The sequence below is a fragment of the Oreochromis niloticus genome, linkage group LG6, assembly GCF_001858045.2.
Source record: "Oreochromis niloticus isolate F11D_XX linkage group LG6, O_niloticus_UMD_NMBU, whole genome shotgun sequence".
Classification (NCBI taxonomy): domain Eukaryota; kingdom Metazoa; phylum Chordata; class Actinopteri; order Cichliformes; family Cichlidae; genus Oreochromis; species Oreochromis niloticus.
This window is the reverse complement of record NC_031971.2, coordinates 25191321-25209490: the sequence shown is the minus strand read 5'-3', so window position 1 is coordinate 25209490 and position 18170 is coordinate 25191321. Positions and strand designations below refer to the sequence as shown.

The 18170-nt window shown below is 38.8% G+C and overlaps 1 protein-coding gene across 1 annotated transcript; it reads left to right on the top strand.

Moving 5' to 3' along the window:
- The first annotated feature begins 10004 nt into the window (after positions 1 to 10004).
- On the top strand, positions 10005 to 16813 carry LOC102078754 (uncharacterized). Its single transcript, XM_005469941.4, has 11 exons — positions 10005 to 10183; positions 10612 to 10760; positions 10868 to 11030; positions 11653 to 12000; positions 12260 to 12541; positions 12625 to 12648; positions 13152 to 13253; positions 13389 to 13419; positions 13579 to 13625; positions 13817 to 13851; positions 16392 to 16813. The coding sequence occupies exons 1-11, from the start codon at positions 10063 to 10065 to the stop codon at positions 16473 to 16475; spliced, it is 1386 nt and encodes a 461-aa protein (XP_005469998.1). The 5' UTR covers positions 10005 to 10062; the 3' UTR covers positions 16476 to 16813.
- The last annotated feature ends 1357 nt before the right edge of the window (positions 16814 to 18170 follow it).

The following is an 18170-nucleotide window of genomic DNA, read 5'->3' as shown; positions in this document are numbered from 1 at the left end:
ACAAACAGGAATTTGTGAAATATGAGTAAAGTGCAACAGGTTTCCCTTCAGTTTCCAGTCAGTAAACAAATAAATAGGATATGGCATTGTATCCAGGCCTCTGCTTCAGACCTCAGTTAAACAAAAGAAATGAAAGTGAACAATAATGAAAGTGACAAGGAGCAAATGAAAAATCTAAACATAATTAGAGTGCAATTAGACTGCACCTCCCACAGTAGGAAGTAAAATAAATAAAATAAAAATGTAATTGCATATCAATTTTATTCATCCTTTCTCTTCTGCTTATCAGGGTCATGGGGGGCGGGGGGGCGATCCCATAGAGCGAGAGTCGGGGTACAACCTGGTCAGGTTGTCACTCTGATACACGGCTAACACAGAGCGATAGACAGCCATTCACACTCACATTCTCACCTACTGGGCAATTTAGAATCACCAGATAATCTAACACCACTAACTGCATGTCTGCATGCAAAATCCACACAGAAAAGCTGCAGGCAGGTGGAGTCTAACCATCATGCCACCGTGCTGCTCTCTAAACCCATTTATCTTATTTAATTTTGTTTAAATGGTTAACTTAGAAACACGAATCAAACAGGTGAAAGAATTTGAGCTAATCTTAGAGCCCAGTGATGGTGACAGAAAGTTTCTCTTCCACGTGTCTACCATAAGCACGTGCAACTGAAGGCTGCCACCATGTGGACGGAACTGTGCATTACAAGCAACAGCAACATTAAATCCACTGCAGAATAGTTGCATGTCTGAATGTTTTCTTATTATTTTAAATGTAAAATGATATTTAAGTTATATTTAAAGAGGTAGCAATGAAATAAAGTATAGGGATTTGGGATTAGTTTCAAAATGCTGATTGATGACATACTGCATCTCTGTTTGGTTCTCCAGCTGCGCCATAGCACACAAAAAGGCACTTCAAAGGGTCATTAATATGGTCCAAAAAATCTCTGGACATCCTCTTCTCAGCACTCGGTGTCCTGAGAGGGCACACAGGATCCCATAGGATTGCACACACCCAGGACATCAGGTGTTTAAGCTGCTGCTGTCTGACAGGAAATTCAGGTTGCTGAAGTCATGGACAAGCAGACTCAAGGACAGCTTTTACACAGGGCAATAACCCTAATCAGTGCTAACAGCTGACCTGATTGGCTACGTCCCTGAACTGGCAATAATGTGCAATAAACATTAATTCTTTAATTTATTAAGTCACACCTTTTTTGCACATTTTATCGTATTTGTCTTCTAACTTGTCTTCTATATGAATTGCAACTGTACAACAGTTAAGCCACTGTTCACTTCATAATTTAATTCATTTGTAATTTAGACATCATAAATTAATTCAGATGATAACCTTAACTTAAACGTGGCCATGCGGTTGTCAGAGTGCTGACAAAAATGAAATGTCTGAGAGTGACAGCCTAACTTTGAGTGAGTTAGTAAAAGGTGTGACATTGATGCAGACATTATGCAGTTTAAAAACACATCTGAGAGCAACTTTTAGACATCTCACATACCTCTCTGATGAACTGTGCACTACTTTTTGCTTTAGACATGACAGTATAGCATGCAAAATAGTGCATGACTCATCTCAGTTGGTATTTGGCTCTGCATAGCAATCATTTCCGATACAAGATGCAAAAGCCATGGCATGTGCTGCTGAATACACAATATACTGCTAGTTGTGTACCTGAATGTAATGTCTGTGTTGGTCGTAGTAAATTGTCATACTTGGTTTTACACATTTCAAAGAAAAGTGTTAATATTTTACTCACATGAAAAGTTAAACTTTTATTTATTTATACACTTCAAAAAATGGCAGCAGGTAGTATGTATTAACCTTAAATGTGAAAGAAAGCTGTTACTGTACTCGTTAAGGAAATTATACTTACTATTAATTACTTAATTACTTACTATTATAATTATACTAATACTGGAAAACCTCAGACTTGAAAGAATTGGCTCCGTTTTTTGGGTTACACTACCTGAACCAAAATAGTTTGCCTGGACTGAAATTGTTCCAGTGTTTGTCAGAAGCCACACACACACACACACACACACACGGATGTGTTCGGCTGCTGTTTGGTACAGTACAGGTATTGTTTGTAACTTTTTCCCAGGTGTTGTCACTTTGAATAATTCTTTGACATAATTCAGCATGAAACGAAATCATAAATGCAGGAGGCACACCGCTAAGGAATATATTGAAATGTACTAAAGTCACGAAGAGCTGGAAATTCAGGTGATAATTTGCTGTAGTTGTGTTTAAAATTAAATTTCTTTATATGTATACTCTAAAATTACTGGCGTTAGCCAAGACTTGGCACGGTAACTGACACTTGTGTCTAATGTCTTATTTTGTCAACTCACGTTAAAAAAATTATTCCACATTAATTCAGCGTTACTGTGCCCAATATGTTCCCTCAAAGAGTCCATAGTGGTGGATAAGCTAAACTGGTCTTAAAGAGACTTAAATAAAACTGCCAAAAACTGAATAAAACGGTCAGTATTGTGAAATAACTACAGCTAGGATGCTCCGTCAATTTCCTCTATGCAATGTCGTACTGAGATGTCAACTTAAGTTAGCGTGCTAATTAGCTAGTTAAAGTTATTTATAAAAGGAAAGTGGTGGTTTGAACTGTCTTGAAAAACAGCTGTAGCAAAAACTATTTTGGCCTGTTAAGTGGTTTGAGTGAGAACTTTGTGTGTTCTCTAAAAACAAAAATGTGCAACCGCTTAATTACTTTAATGACTTGTTTAGCAATGCTCACAGCATCCTAAAAAAGACACACTTCCGGGAACAGTTGCGCACAAACACACACACATAGATTAATATAGTCCAGCAGGTGTCATATTCATGGTCATTCTTACCTTTCATAACAGAAGTCTTCGAAGTTGAGCTTCCCATGAGATAAAGGGAGCAGGAATTTCCTAACGTCTTAACCTGAAGAAACATACGGGAAACACTACTTGTTAAAAAACACTTTGTGAACAGTCAAATTAGAGGTTAAGTTCTACCCATGATGCCAAAATCTGTATGTGCTCAAGAGAAGAAAAAGAACTATACAAAAATATTGTATTACTTTCTATATTAAGATGTGGCACATTTGAGTCAGGAAACTCATGTCCAACAAATATATAGGGCAGCATGGTTAAGCTGTATCTTAATGTATACAGAACAAAGCACTGAGTGTATGAATATATGCTTAAACGTGGCTTGTAGTCAAATGGTCACTAAGTCTAAAAGTCCAGCCAAAGAATGCAGAGCTCACTCAGTGCTGGATGGAGACTGAATGAGCACAAAGTGTTTATACTGAGGAAGAAGTATGCTCAACAAACTCTGAGTCTAACCCTAAACTCAGAGCAGATTATGCATGACAGTGTGGACCATTTGTTTATCTTAAAAAGCATGATGGGAAAAATATTTTTAATGATTATTCACTCAAAAAAAATTATCAATCAGTTTTTTTTATTAATGGGAGAAGCTGGAATCTACCCGGAAAAGGGACAGAGACAAAATACAGCTAAAGAAAAAGATAAATATCTTAATCTAGACATGACTTTCTCACAGCCTCTTCTGTCACGCCAATCCTTTGCATATTCCCCTCCTGCCTCACAGCTCCATCTTCATCATCCGTTGTCCAGTATATCCGCTATCCTTGTTCCTCTGCACATGTTCAAACCATCTCAGCCTCTATAACTTTGTCTTCAAACTGCTCAACCTGAGCTGTCTCTCTGATGTACTCATTCCTAACACTGTCCATCCTGCTCACTCCCAAACTTTGAGCATCTTCAGCTCAGCCACCATCTCTGAACCGTACATCATAACAGGGCTCACCGCTCACTCTTATAAACTTTCCTTCAGACTTGAACCTGGTTAACTATATTCAATGACTGCATTTCAATCTGTGAATGTATTTTAGAATAAAATGCACTGGTCTGTGACCCAATTTTTTGTGTTTAATTTATATTCCTTGATTATTGAGTTCTCTTGATGGTTTTCTCTTCATGTCATATTTGTTGTTCTTGCTTCTAGCTTCGTTTTTTAGTTTATTAGTGAATTGTCTCATATTTCCTGTTTTATTTTGATAGTCCCAGTCCTGCGTGCGGTGGATCAAGTTTTGGTTCCCCTTGGTCTCGTTATGTCTGACTACTCCCCGCTGTTCTCTCTTTCTGTGTCTCATTCCTTGATAACTCTGGTGTGTGTTTAAGCCCTGTTTTCCTTGCGCTGCGTTTTGTCGTTAACCATCACACACACTCACTGCTGTGTGTTCTCTTGCTGCGGTCCTGGTTGGGGTTTCTAGCTCATGTTCCTTGTTTTTTAGTTTCTTGAGTCCAGTTTAGTTTCTAGTTCATATTTGAGGTTTTTGGTTTGTTTTGTAAAGTAAATTTCTTGAAAAGTGTCTCCAGCGAGTAAAGCTGCATTTTGAGTTTATTCCTCCATCTGAGTGTCCTGCGTTTGGGTCCAACATCCTGCTTACCACACAGCACGTACCATGACACTGTGTTCAAACACTCATTTTAAATTTAAACTCTTAAAGTCATTTCAGGCTCATCTTCACTCAAATATTCACAATATTCTCCAACAAGATCCCAACTGTGACCAGTCACAACACAACAAATGATAGATCACTTATTAGTGTTTAAGCTTCATTTGGATTAAGTGCATTTAAACACTGACTGATACAGTAAATTGTTCAGCGCAGAGGAAATTTCTGACAATCTTACCTCTGCCTTACTGTCCAGAGAAAATAAACCTAGCCTATGTATTAAAAATGTATGGCCCTACCTCACTGATTGATTCGAAAAGTGCTCATAGCAAAAATTAAATTTCTAACTGGGATTTCATGTTCGTAAAGACTGGGAAAGTTGTGTGCTCAATATGTGGTTTGACACCGGCTGCGTGAACGAGGAAATGAAACCCAGACAGCTGTAGGCGGATGACATCAGACTTAAAGTTTGTTGAAAATATGTTAGGCCCAACTTGTTTCCCCTCATCTCAGGGTCAACAAACCTGCTTTCTGGAAAAGGAAGCTGCATATAATTTGTGGGGAAAAAAGTGCAGAAGGAAAGTGGATGCAAAAAGTACAAAAAAATGCAAAAATATTGTTGTACATGAAAGAAAAGCACAGATGTGATTAAAATAATTAGCTCTGTTACAATGTTATGCAAAGTTGATTAAAAAACTCTAAGGTTTTTGGTTAAAATGTGTGCTTTGTTGCAGTCAAAAATAGACAAAATAGAATCCTCCTCATCCGTTATCCAGTGGTTATTCACAGCCACGGTCGGATAACAGATTGCATAAGTAAATGCAAAGAATTTCACCTATGATATCAAGCGCTATTCAAAACAACCTCAGTAATTTCTGGATGCATTTGCATGTGTGTGTTTGCGCCAGTGTGTTTCTCTGTGTTAAATGCAAGTCCTTGCCTCCCACCGCCAAATGTTCCACCATTTGGTCTCCCAGATAGAGAGGTGGCTGATAAATACTGTTATCTGTAAATGACTCATCCTCACTTTCAATATGGCACCAGGGCTCATAGGGAAGCAAATTACTGTAAAGGTTCTCTGTATCAACAGCCATATGAAGTATAGAGTAACGGGCAAAAACAATATTCCACTGGTTTTGTTAGTCATGCATAAAATATTGTCTTGTTAATTTTCAAATGTGGAGCTAACTACTGTGTGCAGTGCATGATTACATGATTGTTTTGTCAATCAAAAAAAAAGAAAAAACCCCACAAAATGATACGTGATGTTAAAATATTATAAAACTGCACGTTTACTATCACAAACAAAGCTATCTATATGACGAAGGTTAACTGCTTTTATCATCACAAGAATGAGACAAAGATTAATCACCTGCTAAAACTCCTTGACCCAACAACATATCAGTAATAATATGACTGTGATGTTCTATTTTTGGTACATTAGGGGTACCAGGGGTAAAGTTTGCTGAGATAATAACAGGGCTCATGCCAAAGAACAAATGAAGCCAGTGGTCTACCTCTAAGAAGTGCTTTAGAGTCAGTTTGCCTGCAGACTAGAAGAAAAATAAAGTTTAGTCATTTTAAACCTAAACAAATGCATGAAACAAATATTATGTTGAAATAAACAAATGCAAAAAATGATATTAATGGCAAGGGCAAGGTCTGCTGGGATCAAACTCAATTTTCACTTCTGTATGAGGTCATTTTCATCACCATTTAGGTCCTTTCTTATTTTATTCCATTTGGTCTCAGCGTTAAAAGACAGAAAAGGGGAAAGACAAGAGGTCAGAAAACTGTACGATTATGCAAGTGCATGTTTTCTGGGGACAGTGCAACAGGGAGCGAGTCACCAGGAGTGCACAATAGTAGGTCAGATTGTCGCAAAGCAGCCGCTGGGATTTATTCATATAGGCCAGTGACATTAGAAAATAACACATGCAGTGAAACTGAGAACTTCCTGGCAGTGTAAACCCCCTTTAAAAGAATATGCGTTATTCATATCTTCACCTCTGTGGCATATCCGTTTCTGATAACATGATCATTGTAAAAAGATGTAGTTTTGTGTTGTGTCAAATTCTCTTTCTTTACAAAAGTTTTGAGGTCAAATCTTGATACAAAAAACAAAACAAAACTGAAACATTTTATGAAATAGTGACTGAAAACACATCAAAGTTGTGAAATGTTATGGACTGCAGGGTGCAGTGCATTTGTACAGAATGTAGCCACATGTGTGTACCCACATTGAGTTATAAATTGCATCACTTCATCCTTCGACCCCATTATCCAGGTCAGTGAAAGGCTTCCCGCAGGAGCTAATCACTGTCTCCACAATGTTCCAACACTCAGGAACCAAAGACAGTGATCAGTGACTCGTAGTGTGATGCAAACACACAAGAATAAATGAATGTAGTTATTAACAATATTATAGTATCCATATTATAAACATCTTTATTATAGAACTTGTGAGCGGGACATTTTACATTTGAAAACTTAAGCATCATCGCTCTTACGTGGACACAATTTGTAAAAAAGAATATGACATTTTCCCAAATGTTACACATAATACAACTGCTTAAGTGCTCAAAAAGCTCTAACTACAAACCTCATTCACCCAGCATGCTTTCTCTATCTAACATTCACGCTCTGGCTTCATTGTCTTGCCCAAGGTTACTCAGGGAGGTAGGCTGGAGCAGACTGGATCAAACCGCTGACTTTCCATCTGGTAGATGACCTGCTCTACCTCGTCAGCCACAGCCACCCCTCGTCATTGTCTTTCACTTTGTTTTCATTCCTATTTTTATATACGTTGTTCTCTCTTCTCTTTGCTACACCACCTCACAAACACTATCAGATTTTGTGGTGTTGATGTCATACACAGCCTCACTATTCTTTTTCACAGCTGCAGTTTCTTGTTTTTAAATGCCAAACACTTATGTCAATATACGGACAATAACGTAATAGGTTTGGTCACTGTTTTTTTGTTTACTGGAAATAATAAGATGTTAACAGACTTGCAAAACTGATCTATACTATATCTATAGTGCATCTATATAGTATATCTATATATATATTATATAGTATAAAGTATATCTCTATTACTATAAGCAGATTAATATACAACAAAATAATCATTAGATGAAGCAGTGTTCTTTATTGCCTTATAGTTGCCTGCTGTGATAATTCAGAGTAATCATACAGCACATAGCTCAATTAGCTGGTTTTCCTCAGCTCGTGTCCTTTCATTATTGCTTTTTTCCAGTTAAATTAAACAGACTTCAAAACCTAACTCCAACCTAAATGTATGTGCTTGTAAGAATCTGAAATGAATTTCTAAGGAGCATAAAGTTCTGTACTTGTCTCTCGGTCATTTATTTATTCTATTATTTCCATTGAACATAAGTCCAAAATTTCGAGACAGCAAATATGATATACGGCTCAGACTATTATGGTGGTTGTCTCCCACGACAAATAAAAAGAATAAATGCAAAATATACACTTCCTGTAATTTCCGCATCACTTGTTTTTACCTGTTCCTCTTACCCAAACTCAGTAGCCAGCTGAACCAGGCTTTCAGGGCACATAAAACATGTCAGAGTCCTCGTCACAGACTTCAAACACCTCTTTGAGCTGCTTCACAAATATCAGCAGGCTGACTTCTTTGTCCATTTTTGTCTTTGTTCTTTCCTGTCGTTTCATTTGATCCACAGCAGACACACGACATCGTTTGAAAAACTGCGGCAGTGCATGTGCACGTGTGACGCAAACCTTGTGGATGTTGATGCCTGCTGCACGCAGAGGACGATGCTGGTGGTGGAGAGACAAAAGTCGCAGTTTCTCAGCTCTCGGCTCCAGTTTGGTGGAATTTCTCTCCCTCATGAATCAGTTCTACTAAAGGAACGGGGAAGAGCACAACTTTTTATTCATGACATGAAAAGTTTAAATTTATTATACAAGTCATCTGCCAGTGGCTCCATAGTGTAGCAGGATACACATTTATCTAACAAGCAATAGTTCCCTGGTTTGGTTCTGGGAGGAGACACACATCCCTATGGTTCTGCATCAGGAGTGACAGGATTACCATTACCCAGCTTCTTCTTCTTCTTGTCTATAAATTTACTGTCAAGTTACAACATACCCCAAGTAAAGCTATTTGGCTACACTCAATTTTAAATTGTATTTTTGATATCATACATGGATGTCAGAAAATCTTTTACATCTCATACCGGTGAAAACAGAAGCTTTTGTTATTGATACCAAAGTCCAGAGAGAAAAATACATTTAGTGGCTTTAAATCCCTCTAAAACAGTAAAAAAAATATAGGTGCCATCTTTGACCTCTTAATTAAAGCAACGTATCAAAGTGATTCTGTCACCTTAAGAATACTTAATGCTTGTATTTCTTCTAAAACTGACCACAAGCTATAGCATCACACTCTACAGCTGTCTACGCCAGACAAACCAGACAAACCTGAGTGCAAGTTTGCACTCATACTACAAGGAAGAGACGGTTTTTTCACCTTCCAGTAAACAAAGAAGTTTGTGTTTTATTTAGAAAACAAATGATTGAACGCCAATAAAAGTTTAAAGTGCTGTTCAGGACCCTTCATTTTGAATGAATACATCTACTGTTTGTATGAAATGTTAGCAGGCCTAATCTTCCTTTGATGAATGAGTAATGAAGTAGGGCTCTTCCGTGACTAACATAATCAAGTTTGGAGATGTTGATCCAGTTTATAAACATCATGTTTCCTGCAGTTCTTGGTTTAACCCCCCCCCCCAAAAAATTTCTACCATCATCTGCAGATGTGGCTGTTCAAAGCCCTCCCCAAACTTTTAAAATCGTTATAATAATAACTGCTTTTATTAGGCTAGTTTTTTTTTTTGGCTACTTTGATCCATCCTGTTCAAGTAAGTACAGTAAAAGCATATACAGTAGCAAAGTGGCAGGAATAGAGTTTTATGACAGACAGCAGCACAGACACGGATAACAGGGAAAACTGGGAACAGCTGTGTTAGTGGGCAGATATCAGGAGATCAGTAGTTGCTGCAGGGCAGATAGAGAAGGCAGTCAGGTGACTAAACAGGGAAAAAGTCCAGGGACATCTGGTGGACAGATGGAAAACTCTGTTCCCAAAGTCCCTTCTGTCATACTTCTGTCACTGGCAGCAGTTTTAGGGTTTTCAGCATCAGATTAGCATCACACCTGTTTCTGTAATATCAGAAATAGAAATCCTGTGACACAGAAGCACCTTCACCCAAACCACAGCCTTCATTTAGTACAGGTAGTAGCGGCCGTGTGTTTTGTTCCCTTGACATCCTCTTCACATTCGATTTCTGAGGATTCATTTTATGTACCTAGAGATATTTTCTTCTTAAATTTGTGGTTTACTGCACTGCTGGCCAGCTGTTTCTTCTCATCACAGCACACATGTGATCTGTGAAGTCTAAAAAAGGAAGTGTGTTTACTTCCCCCATTGCTTCTCAAGAGGATGTCGTATGCATTAAGAAAACACAGAGCGGCCAAGTGAGAGAGAAAAAGAAGGAGCGAGAGAGATCCACAGCCTATGCGTGTAGGTGTTTTCTTCACTTCAGTCGGTCTCGCTGATGCGTTAAGGATGCACGCAGTTAGTGGTGGACGATCATCCTGGGCATGTGCTCTGTTACTGGCCTCTCTCCAACTTTGGGGTACGTTTCACACAGGAGATGTTTCTTAGTGTAGTGTTCTTGTCAACTTTTCATTTGTTAAGATTAACAATCACTACGATATATCCCAGTAGAAGATCTGTTAAATGTCTGCTAGGAGTAAAAAGTAATCGATGTTTGATTTCCATTAAATTTTTAATTTTTAACACACACAAAAATGTCTTTTTCTGCCTATAATTGTACCTAATATTTAGGAACTCTATCTATCTAAAGTTTCCTATCTAGAGTTTCACAACTGATTTTGGTTTAGCTGTAATCACAAGTTTGGTACAAAGTGAACGTCGACACATCTTGCAATGACCGCTGTGTTTCCCCATGTTTGTTAAGAAACCTGTTGCTCCATTTCAAGATGTATTTTTGCGATTTAGCTGATTCCTGCTAAATGTTATAACCTTACTGTTACTTTATAGGACGACTTTCTGCTTCCACGCCCTCGCTCACTCTTCCAGCACCTTCCCTGGAGATCTATTCGAAGTCAAAGGATTCGGTGGTCCTGGTCTGCCGACCCCCCGAGGGTAACGCTGGGGTTTTGTTCATGCTTTACGAGAAGAGAGTCAAGGTAGTTTTAAATGTTCTTTTTTCAAATGGATGTATATTTTTGGAGCGTGTTGAGTTCATCCTGAGCTGCAGCGATTTTATTGCTTTTCTTTGTTTTATTCTATTGAGGTGGACTCTCTGGACCTGACCTCTAGTGTTGGAGAAGTTCAGTTTACTGTTAGGATACAAGAACGGGTTCCAGGCCAGAGTAAACTTTTCTGCTGTCTGTACAGGAGCCAGGAGGGTCACTACAGCGCGTTCAGTCCATATTTGCAACTGGAGGACCAAAATGGTTTGTGTGTTTGATGGAAACTCTTATTTACAGCTCTGATTTTGACCTTCTTTTGCTTTAACAAAGTTTTGGTTCGGATTTAAAAAGAAAAACACATCCTTCGCACACTTCATATTAAATGAGTTTATTTTTAATTTAAAAAAAGGGAGAATTAAGATGAGGTCGAGGCTGTTGCTTTTCATTGTATTCAAAACGGAACAAATACGTTTTCTGCGTTAATCGGCTGGGTTAATCGGTAGTGATTCCACATGTGGTTTAAAACAATAAACACTCCCATCCGCTTCCACTCCAGCACAGCAAACACACTGCTGAATGCAGGTGCTCTCTGCGGTCTCTTATTGTCCTCCGCTCTGTGGGTGTGTATAGTGGTAGTTACATCCTGCTCTTCATATAGAAACCACACACTCCCACACACGGAAACCCATCAAACACAATATCTACCGGCTTAAACTGTTGACAGTTACAAAAGGAAGTCTGGCAAACCAGACGCTGCCCTATCTTCTTTTTCCTTTTTTGTTGTTGCAGCTTTTACTGTTATTGAGAGTCTAGAATTAATCTAGTAGCAAAACATGGAGAGATAATGGCTTCCCCCTACTGTCTCCATTCCTTTTCTGTCATGTAGACCCCTCCCTCCCACCTCCAGTCTTGTCTGTAGAGCCTTCCTCAGGTGAGGTCAAACGCGGGGACATGCTGTCCTTCAGCTGCACAGTCCCGACTCATCCACAGTCGCAGTCAAACAAACCGTCAAGCTTCCTTTTGCTGAGGACCGCTAAACAAACAGGGACGACATCTGTTATCCAGCAGCCCCGGGCTAGCCAGGTATCAAACTTTCATCTGCAGCCAGGAGTCTTCACTGTGGGGCCAGTCGGGGGAGGAGAGGAGGGAGAGTACACCTGCCTTTATCAAATGACCAAAGAAAGCGGACTGGTTAATTCCACTGTGAGCAACGTAGTTCAAATCAACATTACAGGTGAAGATGTATGACTTTTTGCAGCCTTTCTTCTGTGATGTTTTTTACATGTTAATGTGGTACTTATAAATATTTTAGACCAAAAAATTGTATTTCAGGTAATGGATTCATTCCTTTAGGTAGAACATTAACACAAGAGGACTAAGACTTGTAAATATTTTTGGATATATTCAATTTTTGTCATTTGTTTTCTGCCTAATTGGTAATCCAGTTAGCTAATTATCTGAATACTATTTGCTCTGATTTCATGTGCTCCCAGACGTCCTGCCAGCGCCCATTCTTCACCTTGAACAGCAGACAGATGTGTGGCATTTACTGTGCATAGGGTCTGCTGCATACCCCGGCGCTGTGTTCTCTCTCTACCTGGTGGATGGTGAATTTCCTGTTGCAACATTTCATGCAAACCTTTTCGCGCATCAAGCCACCTTCCCATTGCCTGTCCAGGATTCTCCAGTGGCTCTATACCACTGCCAGTACAGTGTCCAACTGGGAGAGACGTGGAGCAAGTCTGAGTACAGCAAGCCTTTAACCGTAACCAAAGGTATAGACTTACACTTCTAATTATATGTGAGTGAACTGACCTTTAGAGAAACTGAGACTGATTCTCCCTTTTTTATATTTAAGGGAATTCCCCTTCATCATCAACAGGTAGGCTATTAGCATGCCTTTTTTGTTGTTGCTGTTCTCATACCTAAAAGTTATGCAAGACTCGAACTGTTCTCTCTACCAGATCCTCACATAATGACACGTTAGTCCACCTCAGAGTCACTTTTCAGTATAAGAGTCCATAAACATGATGGTGTTACCATAAAGGTCACATGACTGTGGTAACCAGGAAAACGTCTGCAAAACTTGTTGCAGATGTGACAGGTTCTTTTGTGAAAGGATGTAATTTAATCCGAATCTGTTAAACTTGATTTAATTTGTTAAATTTATAATTTATTTATTTTTATAATTTATCAAAAAACTATTTTCAATAAACTAAAAACTACATTTTTTCTTCTTCACATTGGATTGGAGCTCCCCATTGCATTGGAAAATGATACTAGCTCTTTAAATCAAATCTGTTGTAATACTTGTTGCTGTTAAAGTCATGTCACGACTGTTTTTTAAAAAAATATTTAATATTAATACTTGTTTGATGTTTGCAGATTCATTAAATCTGGACTGGCCCCTTGTTGTGGGCTCTTTCTCAGCCGCGGTGTTGATCCTCTGTTCTTTGGCAGTCGTGATCATAGTGGTGCACAGGAAAGGTATTTCACACAAAAGCTTATGCTTTGTTATAAATACTCTGATGCTTTAAGCTATGTTTTCATGCTGATTTAATTGCCTTCATTTGTGAAAGGCATTAATTTCTCTTTTCCTTTTCATTTCACCCACTTTTAAAGTGAAAGCAAGAGCAGAGGAAAGGAAGAAAAGGTACTGGTTTTCTTAATTGGTCTAAAAAAGAGCATTAAAATACTTTTTCATGAAGTTATAATGAGAAATACAAAAGAAAAAAGCTACTTCCTTGAAGACGGCAACATACAATGTCTTGGATACTGTTGTAATACATTTTTGTGTGCTGCACTATTTTAGGGAGGATACACAGTTTTGGTCTCAGGTTCACGCGAAGGATCAAGTTGGTGAGAATTTCCCTTCAGAATCAAATTTCCCCTTCAGGATTTCAAGCTTCTTCTGTTTTTATTCACTTCTCATTCATCCAAATTCTCACAGGCACAAAGCATTGCAGGAGTAATCAGCTTAATCAGACAAACACTAATGACTGATTGATAATGTGACTAATGTGAGCTTGTTTATTATTTTTTTTCCTCAGACATTACACTCACGCGTACAACCTTCCCTTCTGAGGTAAGTAATGACATCACCTAAACCTCCAGTTGCTAATATAAATTCTCAGGAGAGTCATCAAATGGAATAAATATTTAACTTTGTTCTTTCCTTTCTGTCAGAGGATTGTGAGCTAAACAATAAGGTCGTCTGGCTTTGTGTCAAACCAACAGTTAGCCTCTGTCATGTCAAAAAGAAAGTTTTTACATGACTCTGCACTCCTGTGAAAAACCAAGTAAACGGACTTGGTAACTTGTAGAACAACTTTAGGAAGCAATAACTTGAAGTAACTACTTTCTATATTACTTCATCATTCTCTCACATTCCTCTTTTTAACAATGCTGTTTCAGTATGGTTAGGTTTTTGTGCATTTATTTATGCTCTTTCAAGGGCCTGGCACAATGTTTCACTTTGACTGGGCTACTGCAAAACCTTGAGTCTTTTCCTTTTCCACTACTCTGTTGTAGGGATCATTGCCCTGTTACATGACACATTTTCAGCCATATTTTGGCTGTCAGACAGATGGCCTCGCATTTAACTCTACAATACTTCGATATACAGAAAGATTCATAGTTGACTCAGTGACTCCAAGGTGTCCAGGTCCCATGGCTGCAAAATAAACCCAAAGTATACCCTCCATCATTGTGGTTAACAGTCGGTATTAGGTGTGTGTTCTGATATTCTTGGTTTGGTTTTCGCCAAAAATGATGCTGTCCATGGTCAGACATCTCCAATTTGGTCTCATTTGTTTTTCCAGATGCAACATAACAAATCTAAGCTGTGCAGCCATGCCATGAAACCTTCCAAACAAGTCATATGTGCTAATTGAGACCTGTAGAAAACGTGGGTTTTAAGCTTTCTGTGGTCTGACCTTGGGGTGACTTTGCTGGGACTTCCACTGCTGGGAAAATTGCGTTAACATTCTAGAATGCTCCACACAAAGTCAAAACTTCTGCTTTTACAGAGACAACTTTTCACACCTATGAAGTTTGTTATAAATATGAATTATGCTTTAAATGGGATTTATTTACAAAATTAAAATACACTATACCATGTACTGCACAGTAAACCGATTCTTTAACTGTGGTAGACTTTGCAATAGCAAAACTTCATGCTAACCTTCACTGGGACACAGCAATAGGTCAGTTTAGACTCAGCTCTCTCTAATGCAGTTCTGTCTCTTTCTTTTGGAATTTCTGGTATTTCCAGGACTTTTTTGTTTCCGCTCTAGATTTACTCTGACAAACTACAGTAAACTTCATAAATCTGGCTGCTTTAAACACACGCACACCCCCACACACACACACACACACACACTATAACTAATCAACAAACACCCCCTCCCAAGCATGCTGTCACCTCAAACCCACACCTACAGTATTCCTCATTAGTGTTGTTACACTGTGTTTGAGCATGTGTTTCATTAGCTGCAATCACTTTCATTAATTAGCTTAATGAAGGGCTCTCATCAGGCTAAAGTCTCTCTCCAGGCTCTCGCTGATATGCGCCGCAGCCGTCTAAGAGGACAGAATGCGGCTGTCACCAGATGACGCAAAAAGTAACCAACCATTACCAAAAAGGAGATGTGTCTCCGTCTCATCCGCTTCTTGAGCAGCAGTAGTTTAATCAGGATTCAGAACTGATTTTTTTTTGTATTATATGTTGATTATGACTCATATTATTACACTCTGTTGCTGCACAACGAGACAGAGATGATTATTTCATGTTGGTCAGAATCCTCTGATGTGAAACTGTTTCATTAACTAAGGAGCTATGAGTCTGGAGTAGGGGAGGCCTGAAAGACAGAAATGAAACACAGAACTGCAATAACACAAGCAGCTTATCTGAAATATGGCTACGTTCCAAATTGTGAAAAAGGGAACTTTAATGTCATGGGATAGAACAAGTGACAAATAAGGAACAAGAGCTGTCCGAGCGCGCAAAACTCCACCAAGCCTGAACATTTCCTTCCACACCATGAGTTTAGCCCTGGGATTTAGGAGTATAACTGACGGAAAATTATGAAATCTCTAATATAACAGCGTGATATGTGCTTGTGAAATATATTACACAAAATTCACAATCTGGAAGTCTGATATAGACCGATTCTTAAGTCAGACACTTTGGTAAAATATTCATGTAAATCTGTCCTTATTTTTCAAGTTTCACTGCTAACAAGCAAACAAAGAGACAAATTAACAACCTTGGGGAAGGTAATGAAGATCACATTTAGGAGAGAAGATCAATGATTCTGTTAGTGCATTGTAAGAAAACAATACAAATGACACAGGATTTAAGAAAGTGCCAGACCACATATGAAGGTTTTTCGGAGGAATATATCTGGAGGAATGACTAATATAATATATGCCGTTGTGAAACCACCTAAGGTGTCTGTTGTGCTGTTTTAGCCATCCTGACATGCTAAGCTGCTGGTAGCTCTGAGCAAACACGAAAATATATTTAGCAGTGAAAGCAGTAGATAGGATATGAACTATGCCACAGGAAATTACATCAAGCTTAGATCTTTAATAGGTTGTCTGTTGGTGTTTGTTTATGTGCAGGACTGGGTCAGCAGGGACACCGGAGCGACATCCAGAGCCCCTCTCTGGAACCCTCTTTCAACATTCACAACACAGATCCATTAGAAATGTTTGCCGCCACCCCTCCCCCTCTTTCTCCGTGAGCGCGTGTGTGAGTGTGCCTGTGTGTGTGTGTTTGTTATCATAGTTATCAATGTAGCATCAGTTGAGGTTACGCAGCAGGACAGGAAAGGCTATTTCCTCAGTTCCTATTTCACCTGCAGCAGTAATTGTACAATTAGACAGGATGTGATGCTTGTTTAATTTTTCTAATAACTGAGCCAGTCTTAATAGACATTTTATTATTGCTGTTATGAGGCTTGTTTTCTTCTGGAAGCATTTTCGAATTTTTTTTAAAATGTTTGGTTGTAAATAATTGTATTAAAATAAGAGCAAAACTGAAACGATTTAAATGTGTCTTTTATTATCATAATGATAATAATGATAAAAGAAAGTATCTACAAAAACTGACAAATATCGTCTCATGACTGTTTCACAAGCTGCGACGTGTTTACGTCGAAAGTTTAGCCTTGATCTTGGAAAAAAGCCGCTGACAGAAAACTCTCACGTCAAGGTCTGTTTGGAAAGTGCTCTGGAGATTTGAATTATTTTACAGGATCTTCACCATCAGATGGAGTTTACTCTAAAACTCAAGCTCCTCATATGAGATTGTTTTGACAGATGCCATGTCTCATGTGTATCTGTGTCATCTCATAATAATCTCCCGTGTCTGACTGCACAGGCTTCACGTTTATTATAATTTACAGCATTTCATATAGTGCATTTGACAGGCTTACAGTATATGCCAGCACAATATTTACTTTCTCAAAAAAGGTGTATTTCACACGTTTATTTGTGTAGAGCTTACCAAATCCTCAAAACTTTTCTAAGTAAAAAAATCAAAGTAGGTTGCCTAATCTTGCAACCTTGGTTTGTTATATATCTGCATTTATAACTGGGTACAGGTCAGGACACAGACTAATGGTGCGTTGCATGTATTTATGATACATTGCATAATGAGTGTGAAGGAAAAGGCAACCAAAAAGACAGAGAACTTAACTGACCTGCTGTAGTTTTGTTAGATGTTCTGTAGAGGGCACTGTTTCTGTAACTTTTCAATGTTTAAATCACCTTGCAGGACAACCGAAGGACTGCAATTTGTCAAGCCGATCTCCTTTATGGTGACATAACAGGTCCCGTGTTCAGGGGACCAGTTATGTGACCGGTTATGAGCCCGACATGCATGAAGCCAAGCAGTCATGTAACTCGAGAACTACGAGTCTTACTTTTATGGCATGTGACGATAGGATGAGGGCTATAATCATTATGAGCCCTCATATATATGTTTGAGAGTGAGTGTGCTGAGAGTAAGTAAAAGCAAGAAAGTAAAAGGCCTCAGGAGGGAGCTACACCTCCCTCCTGTTTATGCAGGTTTTATGGTGGACAATAATTTGGCACAGACAAGCTGTCACCGTATATCAGAAAGCGGCGAGAAGCCAACTCGGTCTTAGACCTTAGTTTTATTACATTTTTACCACAGCGTGCACAGAGCAGAGAATGCATCATTTCACTTCCCCTTCCTGCACCCTGGGAAACACACATGAGACGTGAGGATGGAAGGGCTGACAACGCTGTGTGTTTGTCCGGCTCATATTAATATCTGAGTCATACCTTACTCCTGTGTGGTCACAAGCAAGCGCGTGCATGTACAGCTTAGATACTCAGATCCAGACGACAGCATTAAGCAAATCTGTTCAAATG

Coding starts and splice junctions, on each gene's coding strand:
- LOC102078754 (XM_005469941.4), top strand. CDS start 10,063: ATGCGTGTAGGTGTTTTCTTCACTTCAGTCGGTCTCGCTGATGCGTTA. Junction 13,254..13,388: donor CATAGTGGTGCACAGGAAAG/GTATTTCACACA, acceptor CCACTTTTAAAG/TGAAAGCAAGAGCAGAGGAA. Junction 13,626..13,816: donor TCACGCGAAGGATCAAGTTG/GTGAGAATTTCC, acceptor TTTTTTCCTCAG/ACATTACACTCACGCGTACA.